Raw genomic sequence first — 21,656 nt, forward strand, 5'->3', positions numbered from 1 at the left:
GTTGAGAGATGAATAAAAATAGGAACAGAGGTAGTCCTGATTCTAAAGACTTCCTTTTAAAAGGTTGCTTCATTGCAATGTTAAATATGAGATCCTAATCTATAAAAAGTTGCCAACATAGTAAATCTCCTGGATGCTGTCATTCTTAAACTTTTAGAAATCCTATAGTATTTAGCTTCTCCAGATCAATAACCATGAAGTGGCTTAAGTACTGACCTCATAAAGAAAAAGAAGTCTCATGATTTATACATTACATGCTTCAGTAAATATCTACATATAAAAATCTATTTCCCTCTTGGAATATATTACAAAAGTAAGCATGCATTTTCATATTAAAACTCAGCCCAAGAATACAACAAGTCTCTGAGAAACTCAGTGCATGCTTGTTAATGATCCAATGTATAAATGAAAAATGCTATTACTGACCAAATCAGTGTAAAACTCAGTCATCTAAGGTAGGAATGAGATAGTCATCCTGAACACATAATGGAATATGCCATAGGAGGGGAGGTAGACAAATATAGAGAAATCTCCTATATCCATTTCCTGCCAAGGATATAAAAGGAAGTTATCACTAATTTCCAGTAAATGTAAAAAAAATATTAGCTGAAAAGGCTATGGTTATAGCCCTGGCATTTTCCTCTCCTGTTAAACATTTATTGCTTTTGTGTTCTCCAGAGCTGTATTAACCTCTCTTATCTATGCTTTGTATCTTCATCTTGGTAGGTATTTTGTTGTTATAACTTGCTTTTTTGAGTCAGCTCTTGGATTTCATTTGGATTTTGAAGTTTTATATCTGAATTAAACTGTCATTCTTGGCCAAAGAGATTTAATTTCTCTCAATACACCTCCAATATTTTTCACTGTCCATACTCTCTTCTATATGCTGTTTCTAGAGTTCTAGATGATCATGCTTAAGATCAGAATCTCTGCTTCCTTAGTTTAGAAAATGTAAATTTGGGTAACATATGTACTAAAATGATAGCTACACATTACCTAAAGTTGGGTTATATTTCATAAATCTTAGCATACTCCAAAAAGGAATTCTACTGAACACTTACTATGGGCCTAGCACTATATCTGTTTCATAAGACAGAATCAGTGGTATGCTGGAACAGGCTTTACAAACTCCTAAATGCCAATTTTGCACATCTCTTTCGAACGCCCAGTTCAAAGACTTAATGTCAGTAGTTTCAAATCTGCCATGGTAGAGATTTACACCATAGATATTGACAAATGCTACAAATACATGCTATTAAAGAGACCCAGTTGTTTAACATGTATCAACATATCAATGAACACAATCTAATTATTTGACTAAAAATTCATCATTTTTATAGTCCTGCTACTTAATTATTGTCATAAGTGGGTACTAAATACACTATAAATTAAAATGTAAAGTTGTTTAAGGAAGCTAAATGTTCATGAGCCAAAAATATTGAATATCAGACCTTTAAAATTGTTCTCAGATGGCAATAGGTAGTTATTCCGTAAAATAAAACATTTCCTTAAGTGCAAATATTTCTCATACACAACACTTTCACACATTGTTAAGTCAATGAAGGTTTATTCTGTGGTAGTTTTCTGCTGGTAGTTAGTTCATAGTAATTTGTAATTTATTTATAAAGACTGCAGAAAAGAGTTCTTAACTGTTATTTTCAGCTGGCATAAAGATTTTAAAAATTTCCACAGGCATGTATGAAAGGTAAGTTTGGCACAGGGTTTTACTACATTTCAGTCATCGGGGACAAGGTATTATATTTTACTTTTCCAGTACTGAATTAAGGTGAGCAGAATTTTTTAGTGTAAAATATTTCAGACATATAAAAATGTACAGAGAATAATATCATGAACTTCCAAGTACCAACACTCATCCATTCCTTCTCTTTCCCCACTCATCCTTAATTTGGTGTTAATCACTATCCATCATACCCATATACCTTTACTATAAATTATCCTTTATATTTTGTTTTACATATTTTAAAACTTTACAAATGCAATCATATTGTATCTATCCTGCAATGTGTTTTTTGTGGGATTAAATGATGTTGATATGGACAGCTCTGGATCATTCATTTTAATTTCTATCTAGTATTTGATTGTATGATATGCCATGATCTAGTTACCTATTCTAGTGTCCATGGTCATTCATGTTGACTACAAATGATTTACTCTTGCAAACAATTCTGCTATAAACATTCTGGCCCATGCCTCCTTGAGCAGCTGTGAGTGTTTCTCCAGGGTAGATACTTAGGAGTGAAATTGCTCAGCCATAGAGCATTCACTTCTACTTCACTTGGTATTAGCAAATTGCTCACAAAGAGTTGTGAAAATTTATGGTCCCTGTAGCACTGTGGAAGAATTCTTCTTGCTTCATAATCTTTCCAATACCTGGTGTTTTCAGCAATATAGTGTCAAATTTTTAACCTACTAATACTCATATTTAAAAATATCAGCTTTGCAATGAATTCAATTATTTTAAAACTAGTTGTAAATGTACAAGTACAGTCTTGTGTTCTCCCTGGGGTCAGTAAAGAGATCATTTTAGCTTCTAATATTAAATTTCAAAATGTCCACTGTGATTTTTGGGCAAAGGACAAATAGATACTTTCCCAAACTTGACAAGGCCAAGATTCATATGAAAAAATTCTCAAAGTCACTAATCATCAGAGAGATGCAAATTAGAACAACAGTGAGGTATCACCTCACACATGTCAGAATGGCTACCATCAACAAATGACAAGTGCTGGTAAGGATGTGGACAAAAGGGAACCCTAGTACATCGATGGTGAGAATGCAGACTGGAGCAGCCAGTATGGAAAACCATATGGAGTTTCCTCATAAAAATGGAACTGTCATTTGACCCAGTGATCCCACTTCTAGGAATATATCCTAAGAAACCATAAACACCACTTAGAAAGAATGTAGGCACCCCTATGTTCATAGCAGCACATTTTACAATAGCTAAGATTTAGAAACAGCCTAAGTGTCCATTAGCAGATGAGTGGATAAAAAAACTGTGGTACATTAACACAATGGAATACTATGCAGCTTTTAAAAAGAAAGAACTCTTATATGTATGAACCTGGAGGGTATTATACTAAGTGAAATAATCCAGTCAGAGAAAGGTATCATATGATCTCACTCATATGTGGAATCTAATGCAAAAAAATAAACTGATGATTAAAATAGATCCAGAGACATAGAAGCATAGAACAAACTAATGATGTCAGAGGGAAGGTGGAGGTGGGAGTGTGGGAGGGGAGTGATTAACCAGGGAACTTAAATTCATATTTGCATAGCCCATGGACACAGACAATAGAGTGTGAAGGCCTGGGAGGGGCAGGTACGGGGTGTAGGAGGTCAATGGATAAAAACACACAAACAAACAAAGGGGACATCTGCAATATTTGCAACAATAAAGATTAATTACAAAAAGAGAACATTCACTATCGAACTAAGATAAAAACTATTATATAAGAAAATTCCTCAGCACATCTAGCTCTCAGGCTTCAAATCTTTCTGACTTCATCTCCTGCTCCATTATATATTAATGTATTCTTCAGCCTGGTTGTATTTAGTTGGTTATTTTCATAATAATTGAGTTAGTGAGTCTATCTCACAAATGCTTAAACAAAATTTACCTTTGAAATGGTTTACATTTTTTGTTTAGCTTAATGAATACATCCTCACAAAGTTCAACTTCATTGGTCCTTCTCAATATAACATTATATTGTGTTGAAACTGCCTCATCAGGGAAGGAACAACCTAAGACAGGCACAGTCGCAGAGGGGCCATCAGGAGAGAACTTGGGGATCAACATAGGTGGGGCACAGACCCTCACCCCCCCAACCTTGCAGGGGCCTGAACCCTCACCCCATCTGAGGGAGATCTCCTGCCCCCATGGCTGCTTTGCTTCCCACACCCAGCTCAGATCGGGACACAGGTGACAGACAGTGACTTGGACCAGCTCAGATTGGGACCCAGGTAACAGACAAAGACTTGGCCGACAGCAACTGCCCTATATCTAAATCCAGCCTAGCACCAGGAATGCTCAGGGCCTACTCAAGAATGCAAATAATCCTTTCCACTAATATTTACAGGGTAAAATAAGATTGTTGGTAGAGTATTAAATTTGACAGTAAAATAATAATCAAGTTTTCAGATTAATTTAAATAGGCTAATTGAAATAAGTGAATATTCAAGAAAATGTAATTGTACTGGACAAAAAGCTGTTCCTAATGTGGTAACTAAAATTTCTATTGGTAGTTCATCTCATGGTAAAATTCCTGAACATGCAATGAAACTAAAGCAGTCATATTTTTGTCAAAAAATTAAAATTTAAAGTCATCAAGACTGCATTATAAAAGTTACAAAAGCCTCCATTAATCAAAAAAGGGGGGATAGAAGGGTAATATCATGTAAGGAAAAATATCCTATAAGTAAATTACATCTAGAAAACTTTTACTTTACAAAATTAGTTTTCATTTGTAATGCTAACTGCAAGACACCCATGAAAAACACACATGGTGTCTAAATAAGACAAAGGAAAATCGTTTGGGCAAAAATAAAAAGGATCCCAAATCAATTATATAGAAAAGATTCCTTTATTAACTTTTGGTCGAGAATATGTTTGTATATTTTCAGAAAACAACCCCAAGACCATGTGGATTCCTGCAACAGAGAGGAATTGACAGGTCTGCTCCAACCACGAAGACAAGAGGAGAAACAGTCCAGAGATGGAAGACGCTGACGACGCCTTGCCACGCTAGCAGTCAGCAGCTGTGCGACGCAGCAAGTTGCCTAGGACCAAAGCAGAGAGGGTCGAACCTGCATTGCCACCATGTGCCTACCATCCAGATATCATTGCTGACATGTACACATAAGGAACTGTTTGACATTGAAACGGGGACTCAGAACTGTTGGACATGGAAATTGGGACTCAAACATTTTTTGTTATTATATGTTTATTTCTAGTCTGCAGAGGCAAGATTTTTTAAAGGAATGAAATGGGGAAAAAAATAGATACAGAGGCAAAGAAGCATTGAAAAGACTGTCAAACTACAGCGGGAAGGCAGAGGAGGTTGGGGGGGGGGACTGTAAGAGTTCAACCGAAGGACTTGTACGCATGCATATAAGCATAACCAATGGATAAAAAACACTGGGGGCTGGGGGCAGGGGGCAGGTAAAGGCATGTACTGGGGGGAAGGGGAGAAAAAAAATAAAAAAAATTAAAAATTAAAAAAAAATAAATGTTAAAATAAATAAATAAATAAATAAAAAAGAAACTGCCTCCTCAGAATTTAATGGGCTAATTTGTACATGTGAAAATGAGGTTATCAACAAATATTATGTAGACCCTCACCAAGTGAAAGGTAAAACTTGAATATGTCATGAGCCTTACTGCAAAAAATATATGTATTTTGAACTAAAAAGGAATTATGTTTTTCAAAGTGCCTGTTGTCACTTTTATTAATTTCCTTTTGTACAATATAAAGGGTTCAGGTTTTGTCTTTAATACTGTTTTGTTCCCAAGCATTTTGCTGTCCTTGGAGAGGCCCCATAAGACTAATTGCAAACTGTCTATTCCAAACCAATGTAGGGAAGGGTACTGAAATGTAATAAAGTGATTTATTTTGACAATTAAATGCTTGAGACATGATTCATTAAGCACACTACAATCTACTGCCCCTATGGGAAACCGATTCCTGTGGTCTAGTATATTAATAAGCATTATTATGCTTAATAATAAGCATTTTTCAGAGAAATTGTGAAACTGAGTTGATTTCTGACTAAACCCAAAACAAAATCATTGACCTAATTTCTCTTCAAGTGGAGCATTTTTTATACACCCTTAGGCTTTCAGAAATACACTCTGAAATTTTCTCTTTTCATAGCACAGATGTCAGAGTGGCTTTTATAATAGCTCTCTGTTCTATATTGTGAAATTCATACATAATTTTGGTAAAATGTCAACAATACATTACTTCTCAGCCAACATAGGAATAAAAACTTAGATTTTAATTTTCAAGGTGTTCTTTGGAGATGGGTTAACATCGATTAATTCACTGATTGTGTTTCCTCGAAAGAGTTCAAAATAAATTAAAGACAAAAGAAATAACTGACCCTGTGATGGGATGCTCATTAAGACATCTGAAGCAAACTTTTGACTCGATTTTTAAATAATGGAAGAGTCAACCAAACCAATTTGTTAGATTTTTGTCTTCTAACAAATATTAACACACAAGTTCTGGAACCCAAATAAGTTGTGGAAGAAATCATTAAGTCTGGCAAACTCAGCTATAAGAAGCCTTTGCAAGCAATGATTCAGAAAACAACTGCAGGTATCTAGATGTTTTCCAGGTTTCCTTGGGCTCGATTATATGGAAGATTTTTTTCAGTGTGTGGAAATATCCACTCATAAATATGGCTATCTAACCCCAGAAACCTCATTTATTGTTATTCTAGATTTGGATGAAGAAACATTTTGAGCAGAATATTTTACGCTAGTATCAGTCAGATATCTCTATCTCTCTGTATCTCTGTCTGTCTCAGAGCATTCTCTAATTAGGCTAAAGGTTAACATTTAACTCAAAATACTTATGGTGCCTTTAAAATATCCCTAGTAATTTAAAGGGAAAGGGTTTTCAATATATAATTGATACTATACTAAGCTGGATATTTTTAATGTGGAATTAATGCCATTACATTTACATTGTAAGTACATTTACAATGTAATTAAATTTGAAAACTTAAAGGGAAATTGCTGCTTTTTTATAGTAGCACATTTATAGCCCAATAAAATAAACACAGTGCGTTACATATACAAACTTAGCATTCATTATACAGTGATTAAAATATTAAAAAGCAATAACTGTATGTTTGAATCTATAGAATTTTGTATTGTCTTAAATGATTAAAATCCCTAGTTTAATACCAAGAAAATAAAATGTTTTGTGCAAAAAGGCATCATTATTCAAAAATTTTATTTCCTAATTCTGTCTTCTAACCACAGGATCAGTACACAGAAGAAATAGATTTTAATTTCATTTTGATGTTATTTTTTCAGAAACATAAGTGAAATATCCAGTATATGGCCATTTTCATGAGTGAGTTATAAATCAACCATCATAAACTCCAGCAATTATACATTAAAAGATTTATAATTTTCAGGTACCTTTGAATAAAATACAACTGGTTTGTTATAGAAATTGTTACATCAAATGATACTACTGGCATAAACTATGATCTTGATATGACACACAAGCCTATTTAAAAGATCAAGTACTTATGTATTATATAGTTATTGAATTTGTTTATTGTAACACATTTCATCAAAAAACGTGCACCTTTTTTTCATCAAAAAATATGCCAACTTGATAATAAAACACACAATCCATGATTCAAAAGGCAGCAATTTCAAACCATTGTCTTCAGTGGTCCTTGACATAAAATACTCCAAGCATAAATTCAACATTGCATGCAGAAACTGGCCCTGTGCTTTAAAACAAGTCATCACACTGTTTACATATGTAAAAGAAAGACAACTATACATGTATCATTTTCAAAAAATCCTAAGATGAAATATAACTAAAGAAAATTTGTACTAGAACAGATTTTTCCAGAAAATTCAAAAGCAAGTAAAGACACTGGAAAGTAGAAGTTTGTTACAGGAACACCTCTTGTGCATATATGAATATTTAACTTAAAGCTGTAACATATGTGTCTAAATTGAAATGCATAAAATGTAAACTTTAACACATTCTAACCATAGGATTTTTAGCTTTGGATCTTTTTAAAACTAAACTCTAGAAACCCTAAATACCAGTCAAAGTGCAAAAGAGGTCCTTCAGAACATATCCCTTTGGTATATTATAGTCGCATAGATAACAAAATTAAATAATAAAATAAACTATTAGTTAACGAAGTGGGTGAAAATCTCTGATTATCTCTCCTCCTCTTTGGATTTTTTTTTTTGTTCCTGAAAAGTTACAAACAAAATTACAGGTAAGGCTTTTACCTGTAAATGTTCAAAATAATTGATTTCCAGGGTTTTTTTAGGTGGAATCTGAATGCATGCCATGAAAAACCATACTTGGAAACAAAGTAACGCTGCACTTTTCACCTGTGGGGAATGGAAGGCATGGAGATACTTCTTACATGAATGAGACAAACTATGAATGACCAAGTCCACCTCAGTCCTGAGGAAATTCTGTGAATGTCATGGGTAGCATAGGATCATTCTGACTCTTGTGCTGTTTATCTGAAATATTTTTAAGAAATATAATCTAGTCACACCACCAAAGGAAATCTTAATTTTAAAAGTCTATTCATTCTCCTTTAATTCAAGGGGAACTTAGTTTCCTTGAGTTACTCAGAGCAGCATCTACAAAATAATGAAGAAAGATATTAATATTCAAGTGACTTTTAAGACCAAAAATGTTGTCTGTGCTATGATTTCTAACACTAATAATAATGTACAAGATGGAATTAGTTAATTTAAGGGAAAATGTGACTCATTACAGCTACATAATTGGCTTTTGAAAGTATTCCAAATATTAGCCTCTTATATTTTATCTTATTCTAACAAGCATAAGTGTGTAACATTGTCAAGTGCTTGATTTAACATGTGTAATGTTTCTTTGTATTTGTTTGATACTCTTCTTTTCTGGTTAGTGTTTTCTCTGCCCTATATAAGAAATTGTTAACCACTCAGCCATGAAGATATTGCCTTTTTTGGTTTTATAAGCTTTATTATTCTAGCTTTAACATTTATGTCTATGATCTAACTCAAATTAATTTGTGTGTATGGAGTGCGGTGGAGGGATGGAGGTTCATTTCTTTTTCTAGATGGATATCAAGTTGCTCCAGAACCATTTGATTAAATAACCTTCCTTTTCCCATTTAGTTGACTTGGCACCTTGATTGGATGTTAATCGATTATGTATATGTGTGTCTACTGAAAACTTTATTTTTCTACATGACACTATATTTACTGTAGCCTTATAGGGTACTGAAATCAGGGTATATAAGTCTTCCAAATTTTTGAGATTCTTTTCTAGCTTCTTTCCCTCTCTGTGTACATTTTAAAATAAACTTGTCTTTACTTATTTTTTCCAAAAGGGCCTGCTGAGATTTTGATTGCATTAACTCTACAGGTCAATTTGGAGATAATTGACTTTTTAACAACTTTGAGATTTCCAATTCTTGAACATGGTATACTAGTATATCTCTCCCTTTCTTAGGTCATTTTAAATGTATCTAAGCAATGACTTCTGATTGTCAGTATAAAAGTCTGAGATGTTGGTTGTTAGACTTATTTCTATTTCATGTTTTATATTACCAATGTAAATGGTATTGTGTTTTGAAATTTCATTTTTAACACTTTGTGGTATGGTATAGAATTAAAATTTACTTTGTATGATGACTTTGTATACTTGGCTTTATAAAATTCATTTATTACTTCTAGTAGGGTGTTTTTGTGTATAGATACCTAATGATTTTGTACATATAAATGATCTGCTAAGCACAACAGTGTTGCCTCTTCATTTCTAATATTTTTGTTTATCTTTTTATTTTGAGTTATGGCACTGGCTAGGATTTCCAGTATCAATGTTGAATAGAAATGGTGAGAGTGAATAATATCCTTGGCTTCTTCCAAATCTTAGGGGAAAAGCTTTCAATATTTTATCATTAAGTATGATGTTAGCTGTGGTTTTTCACAAGTGTACATTATCAGGTTGAGAAAATTCACTTTATTCCTAGTTTGGTGTGACTTTTTATCATGAATGAGTATATAGTTCTGTCCAGTACTTTTCTGCATTTATTGAAATGATTACATAAATTTCCCCTTCATTGTGTTAATGTGGTGAATTATGTTGAATTTTAAGTGTATAATACAAATATTTAAAGCTATACATTTTATACCTTCCTTATATGCATCCACAAATTTGGATATGCTCCATTTTCATCCAACTTGAAATAATTCTAATTTATCTTATGCTTTTACTTATTTGTCCCATGTGTTTAGATTTATGTAATTTAATATCCAAAATTTAGGGATTATTGATTTCTAATATAACAAAAACAAATAAGAAGTGACTCTATTTGTGGGGTTCCTATGTGACCCAATATTTATATTGAGCTTTATCAACCTTAGATTTTATTTCATGGCATAAATGAAATTTGGAACCAAATAAGTTACTCCTGGTCTAATAGATCCATCTAAACACAATGTACCATTACCTGGAATTTAAATACCAATCAAAAACTAGAAATTCAAAGGAAATATGTACATATAATAATAATAATCTTGTTCACACACAAGTTCACAAACAAGTCTGTTTTCTTTTTGTGTGTGTGCTGCCTTTTTATAGATAGCTCAGTATCACTTGCTGTGAAAATCTACAAAAACATTGGTTTGTATACAGAAATTTTATTTGAAAGGTTTTTTTTTAAATAGAAATGAGCATTAGATTAGTTCTCATTGCTTCATACTACCTTCACATATTAAATCTTGTGTACAGATACAGAGAAGTGTGCGTGTGTGTATGTGTGTGTGTGTGTGTGCATGTGTGTATAGCAGAAACCTACCATAAGGAAAGAACATATTCTGTGAACTGAGTAAAAACAAACTGGTAAAGCATTCTTGGATAGTAAAGCTGATACCTTAAAAGTATTTTATCAGTATTTAGTTCTGAAGGATCTCTTGTAAGACACCACAGTATCGGAAACTTTCAAACCTATGAACCTTGTAAGAAAGAGTTTAACATGTTTATTAAATCCTAGCTAACATAGTAGGCTTGCAGCTTTATTTCTATGTGCAAAGAGGTTCTTAACCTATGCCAATTGCATACTTGGTAAAGCTTTAAAATTTTTAGTCTTTAAACAAATAGTATACAGTCTGTTCATATTATACCTGTAACTTTGGCATTCTGAAACCTATAGTCACCGATTTAAATCTTCAGACTGTTCCCTGGAATCAGATCTTCTTTTCTTCTGTTTAGATTTTTCACCAACCTAAATAATAAATTAATTAGTAGCCAACAATGGTAATAATAAGCTAATAAAAAACAAAGACATTACTTTCCATTGCAGCTCGAATTTTCACAAAGCTATTGCACATATTCAAAGACCTTCATGACACTATTCTTGAGTCTTTTGAGTAACCTACAAAGGACTGAGGTTACTAGCAAAAGTGGTTATTATTTTAATGATACATCATTAATTTTCATCCATCTTTAAGGTCAGAGTACATGGTCAATGTAGCATTTCAGTTAAAGTTATTGACACAATAAAATAATAATTTCATATAAATTTTCTAAGATTTATGGGAGCTTTATTCAGTCCTCTTCCAAACAATATTCCTTCTTGCTTTGGGTTTTCTAAAATTAAACAGTATATTTGGCAGAACCATCTTTGCAATTGGTGCTAAATGAAGTCAGACGCATGATAGGATAAGACTAAAATGTCAGTATTTGAACTGATAAAGAGAAGTGTGACTATGTTGTAAAGGAGCAAAGCATAATAGGCATTCATTAAAAATGTGATTTGATGAATGAATTAAATTATCACATGTAATAGATCTATAGCCATTACAAAGCCAGATGTATTAGCTAATGTCTGAGCCAAAGGTAAACCACAAAAGCATGCAGACTCATAGCATTTCATTCTTTCAAAGCATTTTTCACTCACCAAAGGTTAATATTCCTTTCAGTGAGCTATATAGGCATGGCTGAAGCAATTAAAATGAAACACTAATAAGAAATGTGATATTCTGCTTCTTAAGACTGTATAACAAATATACAAGTAAAGCAGAACATTTGATTAGATACCCATGTGCCCCAAGCAGAGGTCATCACAGGCATGGAGAACACACCTACCATTGACCCTCAGCATCTTCATGGAGAAGCTGAATGACATCTCCATTTTTAATCAGGAGGTCTTCTGAGACTCTTTTTCTGCAATCTGTTAAAGCTTTATATTTGCCTGCTGACTGAAAGGTTGTTTTGAAAAATTACATTATAAACTTGATTGCAAAACTGCTTGCACAACTGCATGCTCTGTGACAAACAATTATCACAGTACTTCAATGGTAAATGTGATAGCTGCAGCAGCTTTGCAGGAACAAACAAACATGAAGCAGTTTGTGATGGGGGAAAAAAGCGGAACATGTGCTTATTTAGCCTGAAGAACTCACTTTTATTTGCAAAAAGGGAGTTACATCATGAACTACACAGAAAATAACAGAGCACAACTAATTTAAGTTACATGAATCATAAGCATATATCCAGAAAAAAAACATTAAAATAATTTTAAAATACTGTTATTTGCAATCTGCTCTCATGAAAAATTTATCTTGGCACATACAAAAGGCAATGGCCCAGAACAAAGATTTGCTTATGCCCCCAAAAGGATTTCTAGGCTTTATACTGTTTGGCACAGGTAAAAATAATGGATACAAAAATCTCTGGGTCCAATAGAAGCAGATTAAATGTTGTGCTTTACTTGGCATTGATCTTTTTGCAGCTTTATATATTTTTTAAAGAATTAAGGTGTGTGTTTTTTATTTTACAGAGAGAGGAAGAGGGAGAGAGAAACATTAATGTGAGAGAAACACTGATCAGTTTCCTCCCATACACTCCCAACTGGGGATCAAGCCCACAACCTAGGTATATGCGCTGCCCAGGAATCAACCACCAACACTTCAGTGCATGAGACAATGCTCAACTAACTGAGCCACACTAGCCTGGGGTGCACCTTTTTAACTTGATTCATTAATAACCAAAGTAATTCAAGGCACACTGATTACATTTGGTTACAAAGTAGATTAAGAAGAAATAATATATCTCATGCACAAATGTATTCCGAGATATTTCAAGCACAATATCTTACACATTGAATACATGATTTTAAAAAGTAAGAGGACCATAATTAATTTTTAAGGAAAGAAAAGAAATAACTTTGATGTCGAGTCTTTGCACATCCAGAGGAATTAACTTAAAAACAAGATCCACATCACTTGGGATGAATGTCTTTTGAGCAGTACTTTTATCAAATGGGCTAAGGAACAGACAGGAAAGAGCTACTTGATATTTAATACAGTAGCTTCATCAAAATAGGAGAGCTAACCCCAATACCAGCTCTATGAGAGAAGCAGCACCCATTAGTTCTGACTTTTTTTTCATTTTATAAAGTGAGGCTAAAAGAGCAGCTCATTGCAACCCATTTTGCTTTGGGGGATCATTCTTTTTTGTATGCAATTAACTATTTTTTTGTATGCCTTCCTTAGTAGCACAACTTAGGGAATTATTGTGAGAAGAGGAAAACCAATAGGTTTTTCTACATTTCCATCCCCTATGATTAAAGCACTAATCAGTTTTGCGTATTTGCTTTATTTTCTGAAACTACAGCTGGGAAAATGCTTACTGAAGATTTTATCAGTTCTTGATAATCCCCTCATAGATTGATGTACAGCAAATGTTTAAACTCCAAGTGGCTTCCCCTGACTTTTCACTTACATCTGAACAACTACCATCCCCAAGCAGTATTAATTAAAGAAATTGAAGTTATTTTTATTATTAGTTTAAACCAGTGGTTCTCAGAGTTTAGGAGACAGACCTTTGGGGGTTCCTGACACCCTTCCAAGGGTTTGCAAGGTCAAATCCATATGAAGACATTATTTGCCTTTCACTCTTATCCTCTCACAAGTATACAGTAGAGTTTTCTAATAACTACCGGATATATGATAGCATAACAGACTGAATGCGAAAGCAGATTAAAGAGACTTGCAAAAATATTTTCTCACTAAAACTTGTTTTGAAAAATGTAATTTTTAATAAAAATGTTATTTAAATGAATTTACAATGGGTTTATTGATATTTTAAAAGAGTGAATAAATAACTATATTTCTTAGTTTTAATTTATAAGATGATAAATATCAATAAATGTAAACAAGGACTCCTTAGGATTCTCAATAATTTTTTAAGAATGTAAAGGATTCCTACTTTAAAAAGTTTGAGCACTTATGGTCTAGACCAGTGGTCGGCAAACTGCGGCTCGCGAGCCACATGCAGCTCTTTGGCTCCTTGAGTGTGGCTCTTCCACAAAATACCACGGCCTGGGTGACTCTATTTTGAAGAAGTGGTGTTAGAAGAAGTTTAAGTTTAAAAAATTTGGCTCTCAAAAGAAATTTCAATCGTTGCACTGTTGATATTTGGCTCTGTTGACTAATGAGTTTGCTGACCACTGCTCTAGACAATTAACTCTAGACAATTCTCCCAACAACACTGAGCCTCAGTTTCCTCCTCTGTCCATTGGAGGTAATAAAGCCTGCCCTTCCTCTTAATAATACTATGAATATTAAATGGAAAATATTGTAAACTGTAAACTACCATACATCTATGTTTATGGTCACTGTATTATTAATAGAAAGAACATTTTGTTACTTTTTTAAAAAAAAAAAACATTCAGGTCAATGCTCTGCAGCTTTGTGGTTATCCATGCCACTATTCCCATATCTCAATATTAAAACTGCCAAATTGATTTTGCTGTTCTGAAGGGCATCAAGCAGCCTTCCATTACAAAGCATCATTCCAACCCTCCAAGCTGTGACTTCAGAAAATTGGAGATATACCCTAAATGGTCCTAATAGCCCTCTAATAATCTACTAGGATCGTAACAACATTGCAAACTACTTAAATAGCAAAAGTAAGTACGACACTTACTTTTACTTTAAAGCAACCTCCTTTAGTTTTATGGGGTGACCTCTTGCTCCAATATGCTGACATTTGGTATCATTAGCACATTTTTCAACAGCCCACTAAAATATAATCCCCAGATGTTATTAATGTGTAATGTTTATTTCCTCTATTTTCCAATCTGGAATCTAAACTTTTTTAAAAAGTGTATTTGACCCTTCTTTGTTCTTTGATTTTATCTCACATGCCTTGGTTGAAAACACAGTGGTGATGTTTAATTAAAGATGAAACTGGTCAATGTATAGAGACTTGGAATGGATGGCTATTCATCTCACCAACTTCAGTAGGAACTCCATGTATAGCACAAATAAGTTCTACTTACAGAGCAAAGTGCTTATTGAATGTTCATAATTGTTTCAAAACATTAGACCATGGAATATACCACAAGGATAATGACAAAAGAATGCCCCTACATATTTCACCTATTTCATCAGTAAAACTGCCTTAAGAGTTTGTATTTATTTATTTTAATTTGTCATTACTAACCAGTAGGGTTCTTTCTTCTCCATTGTCAACATAGGAAGAGGAGAAATAGTTGTTTGACCATGCCTCAGGGCCTTCAGAGATTTCTTCAGTCCAAACTATAAGAAAAAAATGGAGGGTGGCAGTTACTTAATGGTGTTGGTCCATCACAAGGAGAGAAGAAAATTTACTATAATAATCAAGTCTACAGTGGTCCAAGAATAGTATCTCCCTATAATAAAACCTCCAATTAGATTGCACTGTTTTAGAATTTCTGATATTTCAGAAATATCACTTCTTTTACTTATTAGTATGGTTTCAAGTTGGGGTTGGTGGGAGAGTTGTTAAAAATAAGTTATCCCTAGCCAGTTTTGTTCAATGGCTAGAGTACTGGCCCACAGATTGAAGGGTTGCAGGTTCAATTTCAGTCAAGGGCATGTACCTCGGTTGCAGGCTTGATCCTAGCCCTGGTCAGACTGTGTGCAGGAGGCAACCAATTGATGTGTTTGTCTCTCTTCCCTCTTTTTCTCTCTCCTCCTCCTTTCCACTCTCTTTAAAAATCAATGGGGGAAAAATATCCTTGGGTGAGAAATAACAAACAAAATAAAAAATAATAACATAAATAATATTCTAGAGAATATTTACCCCTTCTTAAAGAAAATAATCTCTTTGAAAATTATTTTCTGTAGCCTTTTTATTGGTCCATTAAAATAGCACTTATATCATTCTACCTAGTAATATTTTTTACTTGTCTTATCTCTCTTATTAGGCAGAGACTATGTCATATAAGAGCCTTGTACATTAAGATACAAATTAAGAAACCAAGATGGCGGCATAGGTAAACACCTAAACTGCTGCCTCGCACAACAATTTCAAAACTACAACTAAAAGACAAAACGGACATCATCCAGAACCACAGGAAGGCTTGCTGAGTGGAAATTCTACAACTAGAAGGAAAGAGAAAAGCACACTGAGACTCAGAGGAGCTACAGGAGGCAGAGGTACCAAGACGTGTGCACAGAGAGGACTGGCAACTGAGTGCGCGGCTGACTTTATCAAGCGGGAGGGAGACAAAAGCCCCCAACTGTGCTGAACTCCAGTTCCGGGTGAGACACTGGGGAGCCAAGACTCATACGGGGTGAAACTGGACTGTCAGGAAAGAGAAAAGCACACTGAGACTCAGAGGAACTGCGGAAGGCAGAGGTACCAAGGCGTGCGCGCGGAGAGGGCAGGCAACTGAGTATGCGGCTGGCTTTCGCAAGCAGGAGGGAGACAAAAGCTCCTGACTGCACTGAACTCCAGTTCCAGGCGAGACTCTGGGGACCCAGACTCATTCGGGGAGGAAATGGACTGTCTGGCAGTGTGCGGAACTGGATGGCGGCTTTCTCTCAGAGGTATTTGCAGCAATTACCACAGGACACTGAGACACAGGGGCCTATTAGGGTAGGGCTGACAGGAAACCAATGCTGTCTGCTCCACCTGGAGACTCCACCCCATCCAAGCTGAGCACAGAGGCTTCTGCAAGACTTCTCCCATAAGGATGTCTCCAGCAGAGAAATTCTCCCAGCGTAGACACAACTGATCATCACAGCCAATTGGCCTGGAGGTCAATTCCTCCCAGTGATACCAGCAACAATCAAGCCTTAACTACAACAAGGATGTGCACACAGCCCACAAAGGGGTGCACCAAGAGTGTCCACCTCAGGTAACTGGGGAGGCTGAGCCACTGGGCCCTATAGGACACCTAACACACAAAGCCACTCTATCAACTCAGGGAAGCAGCCAAAATGTGGAGACAAAGAAACAGGTCACAAATGAAAGAAATAGAGGAAAGCAAACGACTGGAAATAGAGTTCAAAACCACGGTTATAAGGTCTTTGAAGAATTTTCTAGAAAAGGCCGATAAATTTAGTGAGACTCTCGAGGATATGAAAAAGGACCAACTAGAAATTAAACATACACTGACTGAAATAAAAAAAATAATATACAGAGATCTAACAGCAGACTAGAAGATTGCAAGAATCAAGTCAAAGATTTGAAAATCAAAGAAGCAAAAAACACTCAACCAGAAAAGCGAAAAGAATCCAAAAATATGAAAATAGTGTAAGGAGCCTCTGGGACAACTTCAAGCGTACCAACATCAGAATTATGGGGGTGCCAGTAGAAGAGAGCAAGATACTGAAAACCTATTTGAAGAAATAATGACAGAAAACTTCCCCCACCTGGTGAAAGAAAGAGACTTACAAATCCAGGAAGCGCAGAGAACCCCAAACAAAAGGAATCTAAAGAGGACCACACCAAGACACATCATAATTAAAAGGTCAAGAGCAAAAGACAAAGAGAGAATCTGAAAAGCAGCAAGAGAAAAACAGTTAATTACCTACAAGGGAGCACCCATATGATTGTCAGCTGATTTCTCAACAGAAACTATGCAGGCCAGACGGGAATGACAAGAAATATTCAAAGTGATGAATAGCAAGAACCTACAACCAAGATTACTCTACCCAGCAAAGCTATCATTCAGAATTGAAGGGCAGATAAAGAGCTTCACAGATAAGAAAAAGCTAAAGGAGTTCATTACCACCAAACCAGTATTATATGAAATGCTAAAAGTATTCTTTAAGAAGAGGAAGAAGAAGAAAAAGGTAAAGATAAGAATTATGAACAACAAATATATATCTATCAACAAGTGAATCTAAAAATCAAGTGAATAAAAAAATCTGATGAACAGAATAAACTGGTGAATATAATAGACTCAGGGGCATAGAAAGGGAGTCGACTGACAATTCTCAGGGGAAAAAGGGGGTGGGGGGTGGGGGAAGAGACTGGACAAAAATCGTATACCTATGGATGAGGACAGTGGGGCGGGGGGTAAGGACAAAGGGTGGGGTGGGAACCGGGTGGAGGGGAGCTATGGGGGGGAAAAAGAGGAACAACTGTAATAATCTGAACAATAAAGATTTATTAAATTTAAAAAAAGATACGAATTAAGCAATCTAATGTAGGTAGAGAATTAACAGTATCACAACTTGGCCACACTAAACACTAAACTGTTCATGTAATCTTATAACAGTTATGTCAACTTTCTCTGACTTGGTTTCTACACCTGTCAAATGAAGACATTGGTACTAGGCTCCTTCTTGACTGCTCTGGGGGCTATAGCACAAATGAGCTGATGGAAGTGACCTTCAAATGGATAACTGAAAGTTGAGCAATGTTATCATTACTTGTTTTTCCTCAACTAGTAGAGAACTCTTCCAGATTAGGAACCATCATCATTACTGCATATCAGGCAATCTGTTAGGCATTTCTCCAGGGAGGTCTATGCTGTTGATCCCACAGTTGTTTAGGTGACCCTGCTGGATGCTTCTGCAGCACCTTGTACTTCCCTGTCAAAATACTTTTCTCATTTAATTTTAACTGCTTGTTGAATTATCTTTCTTCCTTCCTAGCTTCATGGGGATGGCAGCTTAGTGTATCTTAAACTTTATGCCCAGGGCTTTACACAATCCCTGGCACACAGACTGTGTTATATTTGATGAATTAAACAAATTTTTTGAAATCAGTATAAATAAAACAATTTGCATTAAAAACCATTCCAGGTATAAATAATTCTATTCATTAAATCTATGGTGAGTAAAGTGTGCATTCCTTTAAGCCAATAAGTGTTTTATTCATCTTTCTATCTACACTGTGTAGCAGGGGTTTCTAGACTTGAAAATGCATCAGAAACACTCACATGAGAACTGTACATCACAGATGGCTGCATTTTACTCCCAGAATTTCTGATTCAGAATGTCCAGGGCAGAGCCAGACTGCAGTGGTCGGCAAACTGCAGCTCGCGAGCCACATGCAGCTCGCGAGCTGCGGTTTGCCGCTCTGTTGACTAATGAGTTCGCCGACCACTGAGCCAGAGAATTAGCCTTCCTTACAAATTCCCAGGTGATGCTAATGCTCCTGATGCAGGGACTACACTTTGACAATCACTGCTCTGCAGTGCCTACCAGCATCTTGCAAATCCAAGACATATAAGCCTTATAAAAATACTTTAATTTTGTTTTCTTTATATAATGATAATAGATGGGTAGATTTTCAAAATGAACAATGAGAGAAAAGAATCTGCACAATCATAAATCTTACCTTTGGATGACCATGACACATACCTGTATTTGCTTCTGCTTGAACTGTCGAGGTTGCCTCATGGACCCCTACCACAGTGCTGGTGTGCTCTGATTTAGTTATCTTGGGTACTACAAAAGCTTGCTGTTGCCTTCTGAAATAGTGAATACATAAAAATAAGTGCATTTTTACATAGTCAAAGAATAATTAGAGATTAAAAATGGTATTTGTTCTACTGATACCATGTGTCAAGAACATACTCTGAGAATCCATTCAAACAGAGCTAACTCCCCCTCAAATAAGTCTGTGTGGTAATAGTTCATAACATACAAAAACTTAAATCCTAGGATCCAAGCCAGCAAGGTCTCTCTTTAATATGCAAGGAAAAAAATTACTCCCTTCTTGACCCAAAGCAGGTATACTGCTTAAAATCCCCATAGTATATTATACTGTATATTTGAAATTTGTTAAGAGGTGGATCTTAAATGTCCTTAACTGCCACCCACATACACACACACACAAGGATAACTGTGTGAGGCAATGGATATGTAAATTAGCTTAACTATGGTGAATATTTCACAATGTATATGTACTTTAAATCCTCAAATTGTACTCTTTAAATATATAAAATTTTAATTGTCAACTATAACTTAATAATGTTGGAAAAATATAAACAAAATAATACTTGTTGCTCTGTGAACTTTTAACCTTAATCAATTAAATAAGATGTATATAAATGACAAAACTTTACTCTGATTAATACTGTTGAGTTTCATCAGCTAATATAAAGTTAACTACTACATGAAATCTAAAGACTTCTATAATATGACAAGAGATTGAGTACTGTAAAGATAAAAGACTTCTGCTGTGACTTTTTAATGATTCTCTTAAAGCTCCAGATGAGCCAACACACTTTGCAACTGATTTTAGCAACAAAGAGAAAAGGTATCATTCAATGATCCCCCTATCAGTCAAATGATGCATGGTGGATTTCCGTGCCTAGGCTTTCGAAGCAGTGTGGTGAATCTTTCTGCATATCTGTAAATGTTCTGTGGAAACTCCATTTTTTAGGCTTCCTAGAAGCAAAATACAAGGACTACATCTCTAAACCAGCACTCATCAGTGCTATCTTTTTTGACTGCTACCTTCCTCAAAGACTTCATGGTTGTGTCCAAGCACAGATCCCTCCAAGGATCCAAACCTCATCTGTAACTACATAGAAAGAGAGACCAAGTCACCAGCAAGTGGTCTCCATCAAGGGACCACAAAGCTGTGGGCCAGTAGAGGCTGCCAATCCTTTACCATACTTAAACTCTCTTTATCCAATGAGATTGAAGATGCCCAAAAATATGTTGAAGAGAAATCCATACATGCAGCCACTGTTATGGTAAGCCTATATGCCAGCTCCCCTACACCCCCAATATACGGAGAACAAAGCATTTATAATCGTATTTAGCCCAAACTATTGTATTATTTTTAACATCAAGGGGAACAATTAAATAACTATGAAGACTATCAGTCTCCAAATATAAGGACAGAACTGAGAAAATGATGTGCTTATGTAATTTGATGTGTTATTGCTAAAAGGGCAGGTAGTTTTGTCTGAGATGCTTTAATTACATGGCTTCATGTTACATAGGGAAAATAGAAGATTGTGGAAGTAATGTTTCTTAAAGAATAATCATGCAAAAATTCATCTGGAATAAAAAAAAAAAGACCCCCAATAGCAGCAGCAATCCTGAGAAAAAACAAAGTAGGTGGGATCTCAATACCAGATGTCAAGCTGTATTACAAAGCCACTGTTCTCAAAACAGCCTGGTACTGGCACAAGAAGAAACATATAGATCAATGGAATAGAATAGAGAACCCAGTAATCGACCCAAACCACTATGCCAAATTAATATTCAACAAAGGAGGCAGGAACATACAATGGAGTCAAGACAGTCTCTTCAATAAATGGTGTTGGGAAAATTGGACAGATACATGCAAAAAAAGGAAACTAGACCACCAACTTACACCATACACAAAAATAAACTCAAAATGGATGAAGGACTTAAACATAAGACAGGAAACCATAAAAATACTAGAGGAATCCACAGGCAGCAAAATCTCAGACATATGCCTAAGGAACTTCTTCACTGATACTGCCCCTAGGGCAATGGAAACTAAAGAGAAAATAAACAAATGGGACTACATCAAAATAAAAAGCTTTTGCACAGCAAAAGAAACCATCAACAAAACAACAAGAAAGCCCACTGCATGGGAGAACATATTTGCCAATGTTATCACCGATAAGGGTTTAATCTCCAACATTTA

General features: G+C 35.1%; 1 protein-coding gene across 1 annotated transcript in view; it reads right to left on the reverse strand.

Annotated features, from left to right (window-relative positions):
- Positions 1–6,983: 6,983 nt before the first annotated feature.
- MCF2 (MCF.2 cell line derived transforming sequence) overlaps positions 6,984–21,656 on the reverse strand; it is a 109,625-nt gene continuing 94,952 nt past the window's right edge. The window contains 6 exon segments of the mRNA XM_080653643.1: positions 6,984–8,386; positions 10,919–10,955; positions 10,959–11,019; positions 11,883–11,991; positions 15,242–15,340; positions 19,385–19,494. Of these exon segments, the coding sequence (XP_080509769.1) occupies positions 8,346–8,386; positions 10,919–10,955; positions 10,959–11,019; positions 11,883–11,991; positions 15,242–15,340; positions 19,385–19,494 (457 nt within the window). The 3' untranslated portion in view covers positions 6,984–8,345.

Source organism: Plecotus auritus, assembly GCF_963455305.1.
Source record: "Plecotus auritus genome assembly, chromosome: X".
Lineage (NCBI taxonomy): Eukaryota > Metazoa > Chordata > Mammalia > Chiroptera > Vespertilionidae > Plecotus > Plecotus auritus.